This window comes from Caretta caretta, chromosome 1 (assembly GCF_965140235.1).
Source record: "Caretta caretta isolate rCarCar2 chromosome 1, rCarCar1.hap1, whole genome shotgun sequence".
NCBI lineage: Eukaryota > Metazoa > Chordata > Testudines > Cheloniidae > Caretta > Caretta caretta.
Window position 1 is genome coordinate 74,431,772 of NC_134206.1, and position 24,650 is coordinate 74,456,421.

Genomic DNA, 24,650 nt, shown 5'->3' on the forward strand with positions numbered 1-24,650 from the left:
CATTTATTAATTTATTTATTTGGCAGTTGTTAAAACTGTAGGGATGACTACAGCTTTACTATTGGTGCACAGTTTACCTCTTGCTACTCTGGATGCTGAAGACTTCAGCGTGAGGCATGTTTCAGGATACTGTTGTCACAACCTGAATGCAATTTCAAGTCCTGTTACCGACTAGACCAACACTTTACTGATATTTTGACCTGTATTTCTGACACGGTTAAAGTGAACCAAACTGACAAGCTCCTGAAAATTCAGGCAGCTGCAGACACACGCACAAAATGAAATATGGGAAGTAGTTTAACACAATGGCCTGAATAGTCAAATAGAATAGTATTTTTTTCTAAAAGCTACTAGTTATAGACCAGAAATCTATAGCACACTTTTTATAGTGATAGTAAATTCATAAAATGTATCAAGGAATCATCTACAGTTAACAAAACATAGGAAGCTCACTCCCTGGTACAAAGGCAGCAAACCAAAATAGTGCACTGGAATCAAGCGGTCTTAACTACAGGAAGAGAACTAACTGCACATAGGGCTGAATCCAATGTCCATTCAAGTCAATGAAAGTCTTTCCATTGACTTGAGGGGACATTGGATTGGGCCCATATTACAAAGAAGAACTTTTCAAATGTTACTGTGTACTGGGTTCATGTTTCTCTACATACACACCATGGACATATACTTTTTAAAAGAGAGAGCCAGATCCTGCACGCGTTACTATTGACTTCACTGAGAGATTTTGGCTTGAACCTGCAGTGTTGAAATTAACATATATAGAGAGCTTGAAGGATCAGGCCCAAAACACTCATACACAATATTGAAGTCAGTACAAAATGTGACGGTATCTACTTTCTGTGCTTTAAAGTTAGAATGAAGCCAGTGAATGTATAGCTATTGTAACCAACATGAGCATCTACAGTTAAGATACACAAAGTTATTTTGTTTCCAGAAGTCTGAACAATGTCAATAAATAAACAAATAAATCTCCAACTGGATGAATCAACAACAGGGTCAGGCTGAAGGTAAATCTCTTTCACAACTGAAATAAGAATTTTTGTTTGGGTTTTATTTGTATTTCAAGGACAATATTACTATATAAGGCTAAAAAGTAAGAATTATTACTGATAGAAAAATATTTATACACACTTTTTCAGGAACTGATTCACAATCATACAATTAAGAATATTAATAAAAATACCTGACCCTGGCCGGTCGTGAACACTTTCTACAAAATAATATCTTTCAACTCTCATTGACTTCAACAAAAGTAGACTGCACTTAGCACCTTCAAACAACAATGGTATTAAACCCTAGATAGATGTATAGACAGATAGATAGATAGATAGATGGACAGACAGTCAGATCTTCTATTTTAGTGGTATCTGGGAATCTTGCAACATTCCTATAATTTCTGGCATTTGAGCAACTTACAAATTGATTTCAATGAATACATAAAACTCTGTATTTCTCACCTTCCATCCATTAATCAGCAGAAATGTTTGTTTTCTTTGTTGTTGGTTTTTTTATGTTTGTCTTTGTTGCTGTTTGTAGGTGCTATCTAAAACCTGCTCCTACTGAAGTCAATAAAGGTGATAGACAAATACAGTAGTCTGATTTCAGGAGGTGCTCTGCACTGTGTTTGATTGAATTCAAAATGGATTAATCTGGAGTTCAATCAAGCCCACATTTATTTGACTCAGAGTTATTATATATTTTGGATATTTTATATCAGCATCACCTGCTCCCCCCACACTAGTTTTTTGTAAAAACAAAAATATCAAACAAGATCCTCAGCTGGGTTAAATCAGCATAACTCTACTGAAGTAAATGAAACTGTGCTGATTTACCCCAGCTGAAGATTTGGCCTCAAATTTTTAATTCTTACTATTAAGAGTGTATGTAAATGAGAGCTTATTGTGTTCTTCCTGTAGGTAGAGCATGCATATTCGAAAACAGTACTACAATAGTGACATAGAGATTTTACTAATGCAAAGTACAGTGTGGTATTTTGCAAAATATAACATGACTACAAAGAGACTTCACAGTAAACTACAGCAACTGCATGACAACTTGAAAGAATGCTAATCTCCTGACAAAGGGTGAACTATTCAAGTTTCACTTTTCATGTGGTATGATAGCAGAAACACTACAAAGATACACAGAGGTTTATAATAACTTTTCATTCTTGCTAACCTTGCTAACTGTTGAAGTAGCAAATGATCTACTTTATAGGCACGATCTTTGTAGGTGAACCTGCTAGCGTTTAGACACCTAATTACCCGAATATGCCTACAAATCAGATAATCAAACATCCAAATGTATTTTCACTCACAATTCACTGTGCTCCCAAAACCAGAGGTTAGACTGAGTCCACTTTAAAAATATGGAGATAATTGACACAATGGGCCAAATTCTTCCATGATTTACACCGTGCAACTTTCTTAATGAGGACAATATGAAGCTGACATAAAGAGACAATGGGCCTTACGTTTATCTGACTTACATCCATGTGGTGTGAGCCTCGTCTGCACGGTTTTTGTACCAGTATATCTATTTTGATTAGAGCTACGGTTTTTTTTAGCAAAATAGTTATACTGGTACAGGACACAGTTATATCACTATAAAGGTGCCTTATCCCAATTTATCTTATTCCCCTTCCCATACAGAAATTATACTGGTTTAATGCATCCCTATAATGATATAACTGCATCCACACTAAAAGGGTTATATCACTCATACTATAATGGTATAGTTAACACAGTACAACTTTTGTGTGTAGAGAAGCCCTTAAGGTCACAATTCTGCAAGATGCTAAATCTTAAGCAAGTGCGTAAGCCTGTTAGGACTAGTCATATGCTTTAACTTAGACAAGTGCTTAAGTTCCTTGCTGATTGGAATCCTGGCAAGAGAAAAAAAATGGCACGTTATGTGTTCATGTTGATTTCTAACAGAAATACACCAATGTCTATAGATATGGGGTAAATTCCTCCATGATTTACATCCTGGGTAATATCTTTCTTGTAAATGGGATTGAGTAAATCAGAGAAAACTAGAACGAAATGTCTACAGTGATATACCTAGCATATATGATTTTATAGATCATCCTCAAGACATTCCACCACAGGCTGTGAATTAAAAGGAAAAACCAAGGCTGCAGCAGGAAATGCTGTTGATGATTTAGTTTCACTTTTTCCCTCTGTGTTTGTATTGAATCAACACCTGCACTAAAGGAAGTACCAGAGAGAGCTGTACTTCAGAGGTGAATGAATGAATACAGGTTTTAAAGGATTTTAGGATGTTTTTAGATGGAAGATGCTAAGTAAATTCAAATATTATCTATGGCTATTACTAGATTTTTCAGAATACACTGCTTTCTGACTGCTACATTATATTCAGTTATGTTGAATACCAGATGGGTCAGATGAGGCCCACAGTAAGCAGGCACAATGAGACTGCACTGAGCAGGCACTTTTGTAAATGAGAGCTGTATATATATATATATATATATATATATATATATATATATATATATATATATGTGTGAGTGTGTGCATATGTGTGGATAGATATACAGATATATGGGCATATGTGTACGTATATATGTATATATAAAATATGTGTCAGTGTATTACATGCTTGATATATGGATAAACAACTCTAACGTGAAAATGAATAGTATAGCATTCATGGAGCAATTTTACCTATTATTCACCATTCCTCACATTAAATTTTGTATGTGTTTGTTTTCTGCCCCAATATGAACTTCTGTGTAATCCATACAGGTAAACTGTGTACTTAAAGAGTTGTCAAATGTAAATGGGTCACAGTTTTCATATCTTTAACATCTGTTGTTTATATCCAAGAAAGCACACCAGGGGCAAGAAAATTAATTCCCCAATTGCTGTCAACTGAGTTAGGGAACAGCAATAAACAGCTTACTGTAAAGCCTCTAGCTACAATAAAATTGCTGTCAATAAAGTGTGGCTGATATGGTTTTGCTAGAAGAATAGATTCTTTGAAAATGAAAATCTGAAATGGTAACTAGAAAGATCCCTTCTTGTCCCGAAACACAAAAGAACAGTACCACAAAACTCCAATAGCATTAAACTCTTAGGATCCTGTTCTCTCTACCATGTGTGATGTGATTCTTATTAGCATTTATGAAAGTTAGGCACTGCACATCCAGGTGAGAACAGACTGCAGTGATTCAGACAAAAATTCTCTGCATGGAAAACTGATTTCAAGAGAAAGGAAGCTTGCTAGGCTTTTACCGTATGTAGCTGTATACACAAAATGTTCCTTATTATAGCTTAGCATTTACAGTGCCACAATTGAAAACAGTATTATAGCTTAGGGTTATGTTCAGATTTCCATTATAACCGTGAGTTTTCACATGCTCTTAACTTGCTGAAAAACTCTCCTTTTCAGCTGAAATTTTCCATGCTTAGTCTCAGTTCAAAGATGAATTTCTTTAGCCAGTTGAGCAAAATATGTTATCCTATTTTTGAGCTATGCAAAGATGGAAAAACATACTGTACTTTTTCAGCATTTCCAGTTTTTTAAAGACATACATAACTCAAAAACAGATGAATTTTATATGTTGAAGTTCTCTCAGTGGCTAGTCCTCACCAAGGACTAATGTCCAGGCTAATGTAAAAATAAAATAAAAATAAGCATAAATAATTGAAACAATGAAATTATAGTTGATAGAAAATGCAACTTTGTGCATCTGCAGTAAAAAATTGCCACTAAGAACAATACTATTTACGGGACTATGGAATGCTATGAATATGTAATGGCAATCTTTACAAGGTATGAAAAATTCTGTACTGCTATTCCACTGTGGATTACCACAGTTGCACACACTTTCAACTTTGCAACTGTGGAAGAACACATTAAATGCATTAGTGTTTTAATCTTTTTTTCCTTAATTAACAGAGAAACTGAATACAAAAGCTTCAGGTTACAATTTTAAACACTCCAAAGTCAAAAATGCCAAACATTACATTTGACAGAGCAAGCTTAAGTGATCTTCACTCCTAATAGTGAGTCTTCATTCTTCATATTCACGCCTTACTCAGCAAAACTCCCACTGACTGAATAAGGAGCACAGAACTGGCCCCACAGAATACACTGCATTACTGTTATGCAGTTAAATACATACTGTAATATGCAATATGGGAAATGTGTGTCAATTAAGGTTACTATGAGATCCTTAATTTTTTGTATTTTTTGTCTTTTGAGTGCTTGAAAATGTAGGGCCAAAGTCAGTGCTTGTTTACCTTGATTGAATTCAGTGGAATTGTGCACATTTCCGAAAGGGTTTAATTTTGGTCCAGATACAGAAAAGTATTTAAGCATGTACTGTAGTCCATCCCAATTTAGGATAACATTTTAGCAGATGATTACCTCTGATCCTGTGCTTACATCCATTGACTTCAATGGAATATATGTATGCACTTTAAATTAAGCACACACTTAAGTGCTATTCTGAATAGGAATGCTTCCATGAATTGAAGTCTTTGCTCATAACTTTCACTGTGACATCAATGTAAGTGTTTAGCCCTAAGTTACTGCAGTTTTACAGTGGTGTAACTCCTTCCAAATTTGTTGGGACAGAGTTACATTAGTGTAAAATTGGAATACAGTGTGGTGATTTGACTTTCATTGTCTATCATTTCACTATTTATCCTATTGCTAATATTATGACCCTGAGTAGGGTTTTTATAAAAGAAAACCCTTTCACACACAAAAATGCAACATGCTGTCTTCTGCAGTATTTTGTATTTAGTTGTTTGGTGCATTGGCTTAATATTTTGGATACTGTTTTTGTTCAGCTGAATACTGAAATGAACAGTGACGGAACACCCTGCATAGATTTCACTATTATTCATGGGTCATATTAGTGACTACAAAATCTGAGCAACAAGATCTGACAGTGGGTAACATTCTTTTCATGCTCCTAATTATGTTAATTAGCTCTGAAAAGACACTCCCAAGTTCAAGTATTCAAAAGTGCTCTGCTCAGAGCAGCTACCAGGTGTTCTGCATCATAGGCACTTGGGGAGGGCTTTGGTTTTTATACTGGGCACTTTTTGAAACACCAACCAGCATAATTCAAAGTGGTGAACAGAAGTTTAGCCAAGCAATTTCCATTGGATTTGATGGCAGTCACATAGCTAAAGCCCAACAAAGTATTCTGAAAATGTAGGAGTCCTGAAAGATTTTATCATGGGACCCAGTCCTAGCAGATGACTTAAAGTCAATGGGAGTTTTGCCTGAATAAGTGTGTTTTAGTTTATCTGCAGTACCTAATGCAATGTATAGGTGTTTTCATCTTGGATAATAATCTCAAATGACATTTTTAATGGAAAATATATCATGATAACATTTCTCAGGTAAATATTCCCCTAACCTTCTCCCTTTTTTATTCTCTGCAACGTTTCATGGACCCTTTCCAAATTACAGAAAGAAAAACTTTCTGCAAAAGATGCTTTTCTATAGCTTTATGGCATAAAATACAGAAATCCTCAATTCTAAATGCAAGAAAACAGTACTATGCACGGAATTAAACATTTTTTCACAGAGGACTTTAAAAAATGCATTTCAGATCTTACATTATTTTCACCTAACATTCTATAAGAAAGATTTTATTTAAAATTTTATATTCTACTTTAAGGACGTACTCTATATCAACAAGGCTTTAAAAAACCCCAACAACCCATACCTATGAAACTATATTTAATTTCTGTATCGTCACAGGGAACAGTAGCAAAGATACATCCTAACTCTAGAGATCATAGATAAATACCAGACTGCTAACTCATGCTGCCACTGTTGGCTGAACTCAACCATCAGAAAATGTTATAAGGTCAAAAACCTCAGTTCCTGTACCACTGATCAACTGGAAAAACTCTTTTAAAAAATCAGGCTTATGAATGGAAAAGCTCAATTATAATAATTGTTTATATTGTTTATGTTTTATATAAAAAGAGTAATAAAATACAGTTGCATTTTCAGTCCCATGTAACATTATACCTCTTCTATAGACTGATTCAAAGTCCATGGAAGTCATTGAGAATCTTTCCATTGCCTACAACAGGATTTGAATCAGGTCCATAATAAGAGTGTGAGTATACTGACTTGTGTTATTACTAAAACTCAAGCAACATTTGTTTAATGTAAAGAACAAAAAAAAGTGAAAATGTTGCCTGTAGGTTTTCTGCCCACATTCAGCATCACTGTTCAGTGCTGACATATTCTGTCAGCTAAATCATTTTGGTGAGCTTAATTTCCTTTAACTTCTTTGGGACGCTGAAGGGGATTAAGAGTGATTCTTTTAACAGAACATGGGAAGTTAATTTAAGTAAAATTATCAGCACCTCTGAAGACCAAAGAAGGAGGTTTTCAAATTTTGTAACTAAAATGAGGGAAGAGAGTATTCCCTCACCTGAACAACCACAGATTACCCAGAGCTGCTCTGCACTGGAGGTTTTGTAAATCAGCATTTTTAAAAAAATGTATGCTGACAGGAGTGCTACTGTAGTGCATAAAACATTCTGAGAGTTTACAGTGCTTTAAAGTCCTTGTGAAAGATAGATTTTTTGGGTGGAGAGTTTTCTAAGTGTTTCTTCAGTGTCTCGTTTCAAGTCTATTGACGATTTTTGGAGTAGTTACTTAGAGAGCAGATGCCTTGTAAGTGCCTGTTTAAAACAAGGTGTCTTGTTAGTATGACAGCTTACAGACACCCAAAAGTCAAGACATGGTTTGGGGAACATCACATTCATCTTAGATAAGGCTAATTAATGCAACAGCAAGGAAATTACTTGGTCCTAAACTTGCTACTGACAAAATCTTTTTTGCAAAGACAAATTTAAATGTTCCTTGCCTGCTGCTCTAAGATTCATACTTTGTGGACCCCTAATAAATTCAGACAAATCACCATAAATTGAAGAATGCAATGCCTACAGTAACATGAAGTTGATTGCTAAACCCTAGAAAGTTGGTGCAGTGAAAACTAAGCACTAAGAAGCTGCTTTGCAAACCTGTACATTTAACTACTGGTTGCTCCAGTGCAACTATGATTAAACAAAAGGTTTCTTTGGCTGTAGTACTACTTTGATCCTCCCTCCCCCATTTCCTATCTACTGCAGGATTGGCACCTGGCCAGCACAAGCGACACAGTACCTTAGTGCCATCTACAGGCTATACTGACATTCTAATTTAGTGGCAAAAGACAAGCATCAATGAAATAAATTAGACAGCACTGCATTTAAATCTTTATTAGCAAGGAATTATTAGACCTAAGAAAAACTAATGCTGGATTTGGTTGAAATGTGAGTTTATCACCTTCCTAATCCCTCTTCATATGGCATATTTCACAGTTTAAAAGGAGTTATGACAGATCATTTATGCGTAACTAAGATGAGAAAATACGTACAATGGGCTGATTTTTTTCTGCATAATTAAGTTGTATTTAGAGCAAATGCATTCGTTTTGAAAGTATACTTTGGCCATTTTTGAAAATATGCTAAAAACTTTCTATTAGATCCCCTACTTTACTCTATAACAACAAAATAATTACAAATCAAAACAGAGGAAGACTTCTTTATGGCTTAGTTATATCCTACCAACAAACCATATGCTTCACAGATGAAGTTCCTTGGAAATTCTGCTATCTTTGTAAGTGAAAAAATAAGAAACCCTTTAACAACAGTAACTTAACAATATTCCAAATTAGTTTGAAATATAAAAGACACTCAAACCAGCCTCACTTGAAATTTAAAAGTGAATTTACATATCCCCAAAGTAACACATTAATCCTGAAACAGTCAAATTTTCTCTTTGAGTGGAATCTGGCATATTAGAAAACACAGTTTTTCTTCTTCAGTAACCTTTACACTGGGACACCCTTGGGAAAACAATTTGGCTTTTAACAATCTTTTTCCATTTTTGATCTGTTGTTTATGCACACACACGTGAGAGTGTGTGTGTGTGTGTGTGTGTTTGCATGTGTGTGTATATGTGCATGTTCTTTTTAATAATCAGTGACTCTTAAAACTGTGAAATATCAGAGGCAATTTACAAGTCCCCAGATAGACGATAAAGTGGTCTTTTTTCTCTCTCTCCATATTATAACCAAGCTAAAAGTAGACCTAAACAAAAGACAAACTGGCACTTTAATACTGGTTGATTGGGCACTTGTATGCAGTACTTATAGACCAGTAAAAGTGCTCATTTACCTGTCTGGTGTGTAAGGGGCCCTTTGTCTTGAAGCCTCCTTGGGAACTGCACTCTGAGGCACTGAAGTGATCTGAACTAGTGGAAGAGCGTTTGGAAAGGGTGTCACAACCACCAACAAAGGTGTTGTCCAATGGAAGTTCCTGAATCACATGATGCTTTTTCACTGATACTGGAGTGTCAGGTTTAAGATGAAAAGCAGACTGTGGAGAGGCAGATTTGTAATGCTTAGCAAGATCAGGACTGTTAGGCTTAAAGGTTGTTGGTGGTGCTGTGCCCCAGTCAAATCTTCCTATACTTTGCTCCTCCAGCTCAGCTGGAAGGCTTATCGTCCCGTTGATAGGTTCATGAACAGCATCATCAGGTTTCGACTCCTCAATGGTAACAAAGTTCAAAAGAGAACTTTTAGGAGACTTCCTTTTCTTCCTTTTCTTTTTCTTGTTCTGTTTGTTCTCCTGATTGGGAGACATCCATTCAGCACCTTGCTTGCTCCTTTGTGCCGCTTTGAACCTAGAGGCATGTCGACAGCGAACCAGAACTGTGACAAATATCACCACTATCACAACCATAGCACCTGCCACTATAGCAATCATGATAGTAAGATAGTCCTCATTTTGATAGGGTTGGCTACTGTCCCCTATATTCCTGTCCAAGGGTGTTTCCATAGTCCTACGTATCAAGTCATAAATATAAGAGGCATTTCCAGCAGTGTCATTTACATACAAAAATACAAGCACAAGAGTATGCAAGGATTTAGGATAACCCAAGTCACTTATGTTGACCACTAAACGATGCAGCCCCACATCAGTAGGAGCTGGTTTTTCTTCCAAAGTAATATTACCTGTCACTGGATCAATACGAAATAAACCTTTGTTATTTCCACTTACAATTGTATATTTAAGTTCAGCATTCATTCCAGTGTCTATATCCACAGCAAATACTTCTGCTACGACAGAGCCTGGGATTGCTGAGAGTGGCACCAACTTAAAAGAAGTATTAGAAGGTGGGTATATGACAACTGGGCTGTTATCATTAACATCCATGACATTTATTGTTACTTTTGCTGTAGAAGAGCGAGGAGGTTGTCCTCCATCAATGGCCTTGACATCAAAGGTGTACGAACTCTGCTGTTCTCGATCAAAAGAAACATTGGACTTTATAACTCCAGAGTAAGGATCCAGCACAAAGTTCTCATTATCATTCAGGATGGAAAGGGTCACTGCTTTATTTTCCCCGGCATCTGCATCGGTCACTGTGATCACTCCCACGGTGCTATACTTTGGTAAGTTCTCAGATACAAAAAACTGAAAGTGATTATGAGTAAATTTAGGACTGTTGTCATTTTCATCCAGCACAGTAACAATTACAGCCGCTTGACTCTGCAGAGGAGGGGTGCCGTTGTCCCTTGCTGTTACAGTGAAAATGAAACGTTCTTGCTCTTCTCTATCAAAAACTCTGGAGGCTGTCAAAACTCCCGTCTTTCGATCCAGATCGAAAAAGGAGGCATTAGGGCCAAGCTGATAAACAATGTCTGCATTTTTCCCACTGTCTTCGTCTGTGGCACTAATAGTTGTTAAGTATAGACCACGACGGTTGTTTTCAGAAACTGACAGCTCAATTACAGGCTGGCTGAAAATTGGAGGGTTGTCATTTTCATCCTCCAGTTTAACTCTTACCAGGGCAGTCTGGTTCAAACTGGGCTTGCCAGAATCAGAGGCAACAATTTTAAAGCTGAATTCTTTGGTGCCCTCATAGTCCAACAAGGAAGAGGTCTCTAACAAATACTGGTTGTCATAAACTGCCTTCAAGTGAAATGGGACCTCTCTCTCAATGAAACAGATCACTTTGCCATTCACATCAGTGTCCTTATCTGAAACTGTAATTAGGGCAATCTTTGTATTGACAGGATCTTTCTCAGATAAGTATACTGTGCCATTGATGGGACTTATAATGTACCTGAGGTCTATGTTAGGAGGGTTATCATTTACATCAGTGACATTGATGGTAACAGTTGCCCGAGCAGGAGTAGAGCTACCGTCACTGGCCAGCACTGTCACTTTGTGAATAGCAGTCTCTTCTCGATCTAAGGACCTCTGAACTGTAATCAGCCCTGTTGTGTTATTTAAAGCAAAGAGCCTTTTGGTTGCAGGGGCAACTTGGGCACCAAAAATATATCTGATTTCTGCATTGCTTCCTACATCTGCATCTGTAGCATGAAGCTGAATTACAGAGGTGCCTACTGGGGCATTCTCTGGTATGTGAACCTCCACCTGACTCTCTTTAAAAACTGGCCTGTTATCATTGACATCACTTACTGTGACTTGCAGTATGGCTGTGCTGGATTTCTGAGGGGTTCCTCCATCCTCTACTTTGATTTTCATCACATAGGTGTCCTTCTGCTCTCTATCCAAGTTTTGCTGTACAATCAGTTGAGGCCATTTCTCTCCTTCTGGAGTTTCAACAATATCCAGTCCGAAGACACTCTGCCCATTTAACAGTTCATAGTGCTGTACACCGTTGAAACCAGTGTCAGGATCAGTTGCTGATGGAATTGGAAAGCGGCTGTTGATCAATGTGTTTTCAGGTATGGAAATATTAATGACAGGGGATGGAAACATAGGTGCATTGTCATTGGTATCTTTTACAATTATTTTTATTTTGATCAGCCTAAAAAAGTCATTGGGGAGAATCACCACTTCAAGTTCAAAAAAACACTCATTTTCTTCAGCATAGGAGGCTCCAGCACAGAGTTTTTCTCTGTCTATTCTATTAGAGGTGGTGAAGATTTCCCCGGTGGTGCTGGACACTTTGACCAAAGGGGCATCCCCTGCTTTAGAAACCAGTCTGTAGACAAGGCTGGCGCTGGTCCCTGTGGCAGCATTGATGTGAGAAATGTTCAGATCCTTTGGTATGTTTCCTATGGGTACATTTTCAGGCAGCTCCTCTCTAATAGTGTAAATAAGTTCTTGAGCTATAGCTGAATCCAGCCTTAAACAGGCAATCAGAGCGGCCAACAGGTAAAAATCCCTCAGGTCCATGATAATGTGTTTATTCTCTTTTTCTGGATTTTAGGATTTAAAGGTTTCCAAGGAGGAATGGTGCACGATTTGCAAGAGGAGGCGTGCATGGACTGCAGGATGCATTACATCTCATTTCTTATTTGGAGACAGCAACTGTCAACACAATCACACAGAGGAGCATTATTGTTTCACAAAAAAAAACAAAACAAATCCACAACCACCAAAAACTACTACTCATTTTCGCAATGCACGCTTGCACACTGTACATACCCCTGCTCCTCCCTTTTACAAGCAATCCCGGACGAATGCACCAATATCCCGTTAGTTACACATACCGAGAATGGAATTAACTATTTGCCGTACTAAAAGGCAGCTACAGTTTCAACACGTACTTTCCAAATCATTTCTTAGCACTTGGTGTAATAATCAGTAATGTGCAATCCCCCCTCCACCTAGCCATTTGGTGACAGTGAAAAACCTTGCTGTACTTCTATAGGATTCTGTGCTAACTGCAATGTCAGCTGCCAATCGTAATTTGTTGTTTCCTTCCGTGCGGGTTTTGGTTTTTGTTTTTGTTTTTGGTTTTTTTGCTAACCAGATTTTTCTTTCCTCCTGGTGCCTTGCATACCCCACTATTGCTATCGTACTGGGAAATAAGCACCCGGACATGCTGCAGCAGCAGTCGTCACTGGCTACTTCACATCCCTATTAACTAAGGAGACAATAACAGGACTCACAGTTTCTTACACAGTGAGCTCGGTGTCTCGGCTCCAGATGTTGGATACTTCACCTTATGTTTAAACTTTATCTGATTTTTAGAACAATCTAAATCAGAGGGATTGGGGATTCAAAATGCAACTTAGAAGCAACCTAAATGTTTGCAAAGAACATGCAGAAAAAAAATATGTTCTGATCACAGGAGGAGGGGAAAAGGTGCAGTCTTTTACCATTGACACTGATCTCCCCTCAGGATGTTATTAGCAGCTGTCACACATAAATACTGCAGACTGATAATGCAGGTAAAAAAAAAAAAGACTTCTGCCTAAATGCTCTATTAACCGCAAATTAAATGGTGCACGGCTCCAGGCATCTACATACTTTAGTGGAATTGGTCAGCGCCTAAGCACTACATCTTATCTGCATTAAAGCTGCACGGTAGCTGATGCCTGTGATCACTTCCAGCAGAGTGATGCAGGTAGGGATGCAGAGACAGCCGAGTAGGTGAGCCTTTGCCACGAACAGCAACTGAATCAGAAACACAGATTCTCTACCTAGATAAATATATTTAGTATTTTTTTAGAAAAAAAAATCAGAGACACGGTGCATGTGTAACTTTGCACTTACACTGGTTGTCTACCTTTGCCGATCTGCTGCGGCTCAGCAAGGATCTGATCCAACACATACAGCACAAAGCATCTGCTAAACCACCGGTTTTGGAGAAATCAGCAGCAGCCAAACGCTTGCTCTTTGCGAAATGTGTTGCTTCGGGGTGGGAAATTAGCAACTCCAGAGAACAAATTCACAGTTCTGTCGTTAGTCATCCTCTCCACGTTTCATTTCTATCCGGCGACGATCCTTCTGGTGCTTAACGTGCATACACCGCCACAACCAACCAGCAAGCACAAAAGCCAGTGCACTTCTTTAGATCAGGGGTATTTTCCACTCTACACTGCACACATTTTTCATTCCTGTCTCCTCAGTGTAGAGAGGCGGGCATGTTAAGTCTGTAAGTTCTTATTAGAAATGTCAGAGTTGGGCTGGTTGCTGCTGCTCTCTCCTTCTTTGCATCTCTGGGGTGATAGGAGCGAAAGGATATCCTAATAGGTTATTGCTTTAGTGATGGAAGGAAGCTACAGCGCGTCCCCTGCCTTTCTCCCTCCTAGTGTCTCTTTCTTTTTCTCCTTCTCTCTCTCTCTCTCTGAACTGAAATTTCTTGATATAACTCTCAATAAGCCCAGAGGGAGGGTGTGAGCATTGCTAAGCCACGCCTCCTGTGGCACCCGATTGGCCTGCAGCAGCAGGGGTGGAGGCTGGAGCGGCGCTGCCCTGGCATTGGCCGCCAGGCGCGTCGCTCGGGCAGCCGGGGCCGCGGGGAGGCGGAGCGGAGGAGGAGGAGGGTGAGCGGAGCTTGTCGCCGCCGCGCGGGATGGTTAATGGGTTTGCGGGCAGCGGCGGGGGACAGGAGCGCGAGGGATGGCGCGGGAGCCGGGTTCAGCCCGGGGAGCCGCTGCCGGGCTGGCGGGAGGAGGCTCCTGCCTGCCGCCGCCGCCTTCCAGACGTGGGCAGGAGGGGGGTCCGTGCATGCGCCCGCGTGTGCTCCTGAATCGCAATGCGGGGGAGGGGAGCGCGGCCCCAGATTGCAGGGGCGGCCGGCGGCCCTGCGTGGTGCCGAACTGCGCCGGGGCGGGGGGGCTCGGCTTGGCGTATTCTCAGTGGGCTTTAGCGGCGTGTGCACGCCCCAAGTTCGCCTGCGGGGAGCCACGCGAGGGGCCACATGCGTTTTAACCGCGGCGTTGGAGCGGGGAGCCCCTGGTCCCCAGTCACACCAGCGCGCGGGAGGAGGCGAATGGGGGGCGCTGGATGGCGTGAGCGGGTGCAGCCTTTACAGCAACCGCAGCGGGGGGGGTTGGCTGAGAGCAGAAGCCCAGTCTGCCCCGGGTAGAGCTATTGCCTCTGGTTCTCATGGAGCAGTCTCCTTCGGTGCTCTTAACAGGGGAGGCTTCCCCGCCCCCCAACCGTGCACCGCTTCTGCGGGCTCTCCTAGCTCCGACACCGCAGGAGGCCTGTGCTGTGCAGGGTACGGCTACTTGTGCGTCAAACTCCCCTATCAGAGTTGCTGGAGGGCTCTCTCCGGCCGGCATCGCTCCTCTCGCTGTAGAAAATATCGCTCCCTTGTCCTCCTCAGCTTGTTTCAACTTTATATTTAATACATGCCTCTTCATCTATAATTCAGATTTCTCTGACTCCAGCTCAGTCTCGCTTCCCATTGACTCCTGCACGCCTTCCTCATTTTCCTTTCTGAAGGCTTAGAGGAGAATTTGCTAAGAACATGTGGGGTTTTTTTTGTTTTTGTTTTTTTAAACCCCCTGCAGTAGTGAATGGAAAGACATTCGTTATTGTCTAATCAATAATAAAAACAATAATCTCTTCTAGCCTGTAAGTGACACATTTACTTTGTTCTAGCCTGGAAGACCCTGCTATAATAAAATGATAACCTACTCTGCTATTACCTTTAAAAGTGTCACAAGAATAGGATCATAATGCATTTCTTCAACATCTGCAGCATGAATGAACCTTTTATCTGAATATTTTTTGAAATCCCTAGGCTTTCTCAGCCTGAATTTACCTACCTTATCATCTAACACCTATGAAACTTAACAACTCAGGTTAAAATGGCCACAATAAGTAATTATGGTATTGTTTATGACCACCAAATCTATGTATATGAAAACAAGAATAGCATCAATATAAGATTTTCAGGTCTTAAACCATAACATGAATACATACTGTGCCCATTTTAAGTTGCGTATCTTTGACCGATTACAGTATATGTAGACTTTTATCTTTATCATGGTGTGTTAGGTTTCCATATATATGTATGTATGTACAAATACAGAAACGCAAGGCATTCAATTAAATTTAGGAGGTTACTATATATGTAGGGAGTACATCCTGATTGTCACAGTCACATACATAAACATCCTTGGTAGTCACACACTGGTGCAGATGCTCCTGATATAAGTGTGCATGAATGCTGCAGTCTCAGTAATCACATGCTGTGTACAGATAAAACCTTCCTGTCACTGTTTTATATTTGTGTCCAAAAAGTTTGTATTACACACATAGAAATAATTGATCCTGGTTTTGATGACATTAAGTAATGGGAGCAAACAGACCTTAATCTACCTGAAAGGTGGATCCAAAGAGGATGGATCTAGACTATTCTCAGTGGTAGCAGATGACAGGACAAGGAGTAATGGTCTCAAGTTGCAGTGGGGGAGATTTAGGTTGGATATTAGGAAAAACTTTTTCACTAGGAGGATGGTGAAACACTGGAATGTGTTACCTAGGGAGGTGGTGGAATCCCCTTCCTTGGAAGTTTTTAAGTTCAGGCTTGACAAAGCCCTGGCTGGGATAATTTAGTTGGGATTGGTCCTGCTCTGGGCAGGGGGTTGGACTAGATGACCTCCAGAGGTCCCTTCCAACTCTGTTATTCTATGATTCTATGATTCTAATAATAAAGAAAAATGTTCATTGTGTAATACAGGAAGGATGGCTGTAGCCTTAGCATCAAAAGTCAAGGAATTGACAAGAAAGAGTAACCTTTCTGCCAAAACATTTAGAAAGAATTTTCTGTGAAAGAATTAAGTATATAATTCCTTCATCATATTACAGTACAAAGCACTACAACTACTAATAAAGAAGATAATTAGAACTACCAGAATTTTGTATAACATATTCTGCTCCTGAAATACTGTGCCTATGTATTCATTAATAATGCACACATTTTTTCTGACACGAGTCATGTCACAGTGGTATGGCATAACAGACGTTTTAGTCTCCTAGAAACATCACAGACACATAACATTTTTATTCTAAGCACACTACAGTCATTTCAAAGTCACATTGTAGTCACATCACATAGTCTAATAATAATTATTTAACTTTATTGCTAAACTGAAGTTTTCTGTTTGCTTAGGGATGACTTTAACTTGTAGTCAGAACTGATTATCTTGTGCTCATAAATGAGCTCTTCACATGTACACAAGGTTAGCCCTATGAAGGGTTAGGAAGAGAAATAATCAGATTTGATTAAACTAATGGCTACTGGACTTAAATGTAACGCATTCACAAGTCAAAAAAAGTTAAAGCATGTCTGCTCTTTTTAGAAGCTGAATATGTTAAAAAGCCAAAGATGTTTGCTTGAAATACAGTCTGTCATGTTAATGTTTGTGTGCTTGCTGTAAATTGCTGTTGTTCTTTAACTAATCTGACACTGTTAACCTCTTGGAAAAGGTAGGTCCTCTTGGAAAAGGTAGGTCTTCAGACTTCACTGTTTGCATGAGTATAGTACAATAAATTGTGAAATTGTGATTCCTGGTATCCAATGGGTTAGAACTGTGCTAACTACTTTCTTAATCTTCTAGAAAGAAAATGAATAAAGCCAGTATTCTGGCACAGGAATCAGGGTTGCTCAGTACATTGTTATGCAGCCTTTTAAATGTGAAGAATAGCTCTAAAACGTCCTTATTTTAATGTTTGCTTGAAGAGCCATGTTTTATCTTCTAGTAAATGTTCCTCCCAGTACACTTATTATTTGAAAAAGTATCGTATTTGGAGTTATGATTTGTTCAGCTATGTACTATTATTTATACTGTTCTTTAATAGTCTCCTTTTTCATAATGTATTAGCCTTTTGTCTATGTATTAGGTTATAATGTGATTAGGGGCCTAAATACTCTATTAGACTGCCTTCTGTATTCTAGCATATTAACTGTTCATCCACAGCATTATGTGGTCTCCTTTTCATATTATTATGTATCACGTTCTTTTCCATATCATATTTGACTCAAACTGGAGCATGCTAGAAACTGACTCCAATTATTCTGTATTAGCTATAGTCAAATTGCACTAAATGGAATTGGTTACATTGTATCACAAAGGCTCACACAATACATTATACATGAAACTGACTCACATTATGCTTAGCTAACTAAAGATTTTAATCTTGGACTGTTGAGCGTAAAATGCTATCATGCCTCACTGAACTGGCTGTGGTCACTTGATCATTTTATACCTCATATTGCCTCTCCTGGTCTGTTACGATAGAGGCATAATGTCTTTTCATCTATTATGGTTGCCAGTTTTTGTTAGACGGATTCCTGGAGGTTTCATCACATAGTGTAATCTTTAATTCCTGGAGACTCCAGGACAATCCTAGAGGGTTGGCAACCCTATAAGAACATTAACACTTTCTGTGGATTGGTGATTCATATTTTGGTGAATGAGCTCCTCTACTGCATGCCATCACGATGTATATCAGAGCCTAACCTAGTATACTTATGGTGTGCCTGCTTTCTAACGCATAGCAGGAAATGAAATAAATGCAATACAGATTTCCCCATGTGCTTACATGAAATATTGTATGCTAGCAAATATTTGGAGGCTTTGTTTTTGAAATGCTGCTTAAAAATTACCAAATTCAATTGAATTTCAATCATAACTAGGGAATAACTCAGAGTGAGGTTGCCAGTCCTGCAGAGACCTCCTGGAGGTTGCCAGGAAACCCTTATGAGGTGACTCCTCATAAATGAGGGATTTGGAGTCCAATGGAGTTGGCAAAGGGCAATACCTCCCCACCCTGTGAATGCTACTGATCCGTGGAAGTAGGAGACCCTACCTGGAGGGCTCTTGCCTCCACTTTGTTCAAACTTGGCTCTACTTCTCGTCCCGTGACTGGCTGGTTCCGTCCACTGCTGCTGAGTAATATGGCAACCTCCTGGAATCCCACAGGCAAATCTAGAGGCTAAGACGAGGATAGTGACACAGAATAAGGTAGTCCTCTGCTTCACCCCCCTTCCCAAAACCTCACCAAATAATACCACAAAGGATGGTGTCCCCACTTTCTGTGAAGACCAAGGGAGATCCGTATACAGAAGGGACCATATAGCTCTAAGAGATCTTAACAGTTGTATTGTTGTTTTCTCCTCATCACTGTAAAGATGATATTGCTTCTACTTTTGTTCATATTTTATCCACGATAGTTTAGATTTTACGATTCCTTTTTTATTTATGTCTCGTATGAGAAGTTCCTTAAAAAATTGCTTGTCTTCCTCTCCACAGTGCTTTGGCCTGATTTTTTGAGCCCTTACTTGCGTGAATAGTTCCACTGAAGTCAATAAAAAATTTATTTCTGTATTATTTAACCACATGTAATTACACTATTTTTAAGAGGCCAAATAATTGCATTAGAAACAGTGCTCGTTTATTATTCTCTTTTTGCCATTTCAAAATTGATTTTCGTTGTTTTTCTAAATGATTGTCCAAGTCCTGGGAGGGGGAAAACACTTAAGCAAACAGTTCCAGTCTGTACATTAATCTGAACTTTTAAATAAACAGCAATAAAAAGTCAATTAATGTTGAATAATTGAAGCCCAGTGGGACTGGTCAAATGATTAATGTCTGCAGGATCAGGCCCTTTTAATGGGTCTCCCTTCAGGAAAATAAATTCATTCCCGGGTAATCAAATCACAAGACGGGCAGGTGACAACCTTTATTCCATTTGAATGACAGAACTAAATTTAACTGAATTTGCCATATTTTTTGATTGACAAATATTACAAATGTCAGGTTCATGGTTCTAACTGGTCTCCAAATGCAAAAGCTGAAAACTGGCATTTTGCAGTGCCAGTGTTTAATCACTGTCATTGTACAATGCAACAAGGTGCTGAACTCTCATGCATTATTGCTGTTTATTTAAAGGTACAGATTAATGAACAGACTTAAATTGTTTGCTTAGGAGTATTTTTCCCTCCCAGGGCTCTGTCAACTATTTAATAAAACAATGGAAATCAATTTTGAAATGGCAAAAAGAATAATAAACAAGTACTGTTTAAAATGCAATTATTTGGCCACTTAAAAGGGGTGTAATTACATGTGGCACATAAAACATATGTTTTATTCTTTGTCACCCTCATGTAATTTATTTTGATGTAAGTAGCTTTTGAATCAGAATCTAGAAGCAGAATACAACCAATTTGTTGTTATAGAAGGAGAAAATATTCCAAGGCTTGCAAATAAGTTAGCTTACTGAGGGACTTTCTTCCTCTCCCTTCCTCCCAGAAACTAGCCCAACTGCAGTCCCTCCGTGCATCTTCAAGACACAAGATACCTCAAAGACAAGGAGAGGATCCATCTGCCCCTGCCTTCTTTCTTCCCATGCACACACTACAGTTAGAGCAGCAGGGAAAAGCCTTCTGCATTGACTAAAGAATGCATAGTGAGTACACTCCCTCTGCTTGCTAGCATACCTTACTTGGAATTCTGCCTTGTTGAGGCCTAATTCCTCTCAGAGCTCCCTTTAGTGTTGTGTGATTCCAGAGTGTTCCTAATGCAGGGCTGTGCCTGAATGTCAGGACTGAACCAATTGAAGCTAATAGCTCATTTAGTCAGTGGGTAGAACTTGCACCTCTGTAGGTGCTATATTTTCAGTGTGTTTCTGTAGGTGTAAGGAGAGCTATGCATTCATTTACATAATGATAACTATCTTTGCAACTAGAAGAGTTTAGAGTCTGGCAAAGAGTTCAAAATCTGCTGAAAAGGCCTTAACTCCAGAGTGTGGCTTCCCCAAGCTCCATGATTTGCATCTCCCATCCAGTGATTGATTAAGAAAATTCTTTAGATAGGCATAAACTACACAAAGATTACAAGCAAGGTAAATAGTGTGTTGTAATATATTTAGCAAACGATAATGCAAACCACAGAAAAAAATAGAGGATGGGATGGTACTCTCTATTGCTGGGAAGTTATTGAATGGTTGCAGCCTGGAAACAGTTTAGGGGACGGAATTGGTGGTGGATTTCCGTGGCTTCCCTTAATCTCTACTAATAAATCACGGGTCCTCCCTCCCATATAAACAATAGATTTTTTTCAACACAAACACAATCAAATTTCATCATTTTGCCCTCTTCCTTATCAATGTATCTCCAAGGGCAACATGCTTTAGGAGGTAAACAAGCACCTATCTGTAGGAGCATCACTCAGTTGTGCTTACACAATTATCACAGCAACAGCATACCACAGACTGATCAGTAATGGATTTCTTGACAAATTTCTAGATGTCGCAAGAAACATCAAAGAGAGGAACCAGACTAGAGCAAATTATGGTGCTGCTAAACCTTGTCTACACAGATAGATTAGATACGAATGGGACTGGGCTCCCAGACTCGTAGCAAAGCTTCACAAGCACTGAGTTTAAAGCCACTGAACAGCTAGTCCAACGACTGACAGCCTGGGGTATGAGACGATTCCTCTGGTCTATGCTGGGGATGAGAGAGTAGAATTACAGGAAAGCAAAATTCAAAATTTCCCAGAATTACCACTGTGTTTTCTGGCAATGTTTGTTCTGCTTTCATATGCCAAGAGGTTTTATTTTCAGATGTACTTACAGGGCCCAGTACTTGGATTCTCCTTCACATCCTGCATTTCCCCCTTATCTTTCTAAATCCCAAACAGCTTTTAGACAAGATTGAGGGCCTTCTCTCTGAAGTGTTAACCCTGATCGTCTCATACCCAAGTCTGGTGCTGCAGAGACAAAGCCTACTTCCCACTGGGTCATTTTGGTCACTAGTTTTATGTGGAAATCCTTTAACTTTTTTGTTGTACATCTTCTAATGACATTTTTCCATTGAAATGAACAAATTATGTTTATATAAGGTATATAGTTCATTTAGCATTTTATGTATATCTCTAAATTGTACACTCATTTAGGGTATCTCCTTGTGTTCAGCTTCCCTAGACTGTTTATCACTGAAGATGGGATATTCATATCATAGAAAAGCAAACCTACTGGGATCAAAGTTCCTAATGAGATATATTTGAAGCTAGGGGAGGAAATAGAGAAGCATAATATGCAAAATATAGCTAAGCTTCTCTTCTAGCTCATATTGGGGAGGACTTTTTTCATTTTGAAGTATATTACTCATTATAAATTCAGATTTACCTCTCCGTTCCACTCCAGATGTTATCATACTGATGGGAAGCAATAATCACAAAGCTAATTGTTTTCCACTGTTACCCTGGAATGAATCTAAAGTAACTCCTATGAAGTCTTTGGAGTTACTCTGGACTGACATCAGTTCAACCAAGAGCAGTATTTGGCCTACAATTACTGTTTGACTCGCTTGTGTTACTCTTTAGTTATTTATTCCTGTTTGTAACAACACAGGGAGACTTAAGAGGTAAGATTGTTCCTCTTGTGGTATTAGTTCCTGGGAGAAGTTGTAGTGGATGTGAAAAGAGTATGGCTAGGCATGTTTGGGGCATTAAAACACTGCTGAATGTTGTCAGAAATAGGAAACTTTGAAATTGATATTATAGAAAAGTTGTTAAAATACGTATTTAAAATGAGCGTAGTGTTCATGAAAGTAGTCGGCTTCATAGGCCAGGGGACTGAAGACTTTTGTTCAATTACAAAAGGTATAGCACAGGGCTCAGCAGTGCAAATGTTCCCATACTTTTCCACTATATGTTTTTTCATCTCTGAGTGGAGGGACCACCTTTAGGGATGTGAAGCTAGTTCAGTTGTTATGCCTATTCAACGCATGGCCTCTAAGCTAAGCCTGCCAAAAAGGTGCAAATTTATGCTGATTGTAATGGCACTATGCTGTAGTGTAGACATACATGAGAACTATAGGCATGTTTAAGAGAAGATGCTCACATTGCTGCTTCTTGTTATTTTTGTTGTGTGCCTTGTGTAGGGTCTTTTTTAGTGCAGTGGAGAATGTTCTATTCAGATCACAAAAGGGTTGGATATCAAGTTGGTTTGACACTCAGTTGCGAACCTCAGCCTGTGCTCAAGTAACTTTAGTAGACATGGACCAGGGTTGTTTGTAAAGAGTCACTTCTAGCCAGTCTCCCTTGCTTTCTCCGCAAACAGATACCCTGCTCTCCAGCAGTGAGCACTGACATGAAGATATCAAAGGGAAGAAAAGGGAGATCCCAGAACTTATTGTGAGGGAGGAGATGGCTTGATGGATAGAAGTAGCCAGCTGTAAGGATTTCTCTTTGGATGTTTGGGTAAAATATACTCAAACCTCTAACACACCTACAGTGACTGAACTTCCTTAAACCCCTCTGTGAATCAAAAGCCTAGCGTTTGCACTCCTAAGCCTACAGCCTGGAATGATGACCAGTACATTAACACAGGATTCCACCCACACAAAACTCAGTACAGGATCAGGGCCTGTGTCTCCATTTAACGTCTGGGTCCTGGAGTGAAAATTGTTTGATATTGATAATCCATACATTGCAGAAATTCAAGCAAAAGGTCCGTGTTATTTTTATTGATACAGCATGGAGATAGAGTTACAAATGGTAATGGTCAGGTGGCATTAATCAAGGAATAGCTGGGATTAAAAGTACAAGGGAGCAAATTTGGCTCCGAGTTAGCCTGACACAACTGGGATTTTTCTGGTAACACAGCAGAATGTAGCCCTCATAACTCCAAAGCATACTGTATGGGATCTTGGAAAATAATGGGGAACATTTTCCAAAGCTCTTAAGTGACTTAAACACTTTGCAAAATTTTACCCAAGAAGTATTTGGTGGTAGAGAAATACAAGACGGAGTTTCTGTTACTTCTTTTCTTTCAGAGAAATGTCAGAGATTGTCTTTATTATCCTGACTATAAAGGTCAAACAAACAAACAAAAAAAGCATAATTAATCCTACATCAAGACATATACATCTAATTAGGGCTAATTAATCTAATTAACGTAAATTTGCTGTGCTACAATGAATGTAGACCACAGAACAAAGAATAGTTAGAAAAAAATTGTAATATTTATAGTGTCACTATTTAACAAAGCCAGTCAGGATAATTAACTGGGAGTGGCATGGGGGCATGTTAAAAATCTTAAGAGACATCACATTTCACTGTTTAGGATTTGATAAGAACTATTTTTCTCAATTTTAAAGGTCAGGCTTTTCTGTTAAAAGAAAAAAAAAGTTCACTAAACTAATAGTGGGCCTGTTCCTGCTCCCATTGAAGCCACTGAGATTTTGGCTACTGATGTTAGACATCAACAGGGGCAGGATTAGACTCAGACAGTTTATCAACTGTATTTTGTTTAATTCAGGGCTCTTGTTTCTATAGCCTTGCAAGTCTTTTAACTGCAGTAAACAGTGTCATCTAGAGGATATTTTGTGGTACTGCATGTCATTGACAAACCAGTATCTTCCATACATACTTTGACAAGCAAAGTAAAAGCATGATGATAGCCAGTTGCCATAGCACTATTTTTTTTTAAGTACTATCAAATATGCTCTGCTTTCTGAACACCAGAAAGCCTAGTACCCTGTCACAACAAAATGCTTGGATGCCATAAGGCTGTTAATTTAATCACCAGGCTTTAAAGAAATTAAAACTAACACTCTTTATTGCTGTGAATCTTTGGTTTAGCTCAATTAAGGTGACATAATATTATGTAAAACTGCTGTAATCGAAAATAAGGCAATGGGCTGTAATATCATGTAGTTTTGACCAGTGCATGTTAAAATAATTATCTCTAGTTATTTGTCCATAATCTAAAGCAATTCAAATTGTATTAAGATGCTTTACAAAATAATGAAAAGGTCTAAGTAACAGTAAATAAAAGTTGATAAAATTT

At 38.9% G+C, this 24,650-nt stretch overlaps 1 protein-coding gene and 1 long non-coding RNA gene across 10 annotated transcripts in view; one reads left to right on the forward strand and one right to left on the reverse strand.

Annotated features, from left to right (window-relative positions):
* Positions 1-14,197, reverse strand: part of PCDH9 (protocadherin 9) — a 912,396-nt gene extending 898,199 nt beyond the window's left edge. For 7 of the 8 annotated variants that reach the window (XM_048851885.2, XM_048851867.2, XM_048851874.2 and 4 more), the window contains exons 1-2: positions 13,608-14,197; positions 9,246-12,416 (exon numbers count right to left, since the gene is read on the reverse strand). In XM_048851885.2, coding sequence (XP_048707842.1) covers positions 9,246-12,281 — 3,036 coding nt within the window. In that variant the 5' untranslated portion in view covers positions 12,282-12,416; positions 13,608-14,197. Of the gene's footprint in view, positions 1-4,898; positions 7,707-9,245; positions 12,417-13,607 lie in introns of those variants that run through there. The other variant, XM_075128906.1, reaches the window with a different exon arrangement.
* Positions 14,198-14,327: 130 nt separating this feature from the next.
* Positions 14,328-24,650, forward strand: part of LOC125637467 (uncharacterized) — a 124,879-nt gene continuing 114,556 nt past the window's right edge. For both annotated transcript variants that reach the window (XR_012668684.1, XR_007356950.2), the window contains exon 1: positions 14,328-14,380. This is a non-coding gene — a long non-coding RNA (uncharacterized LOC125637467). The remainder of the gene's footprint in view (positions 14,381-24,650) is intronic.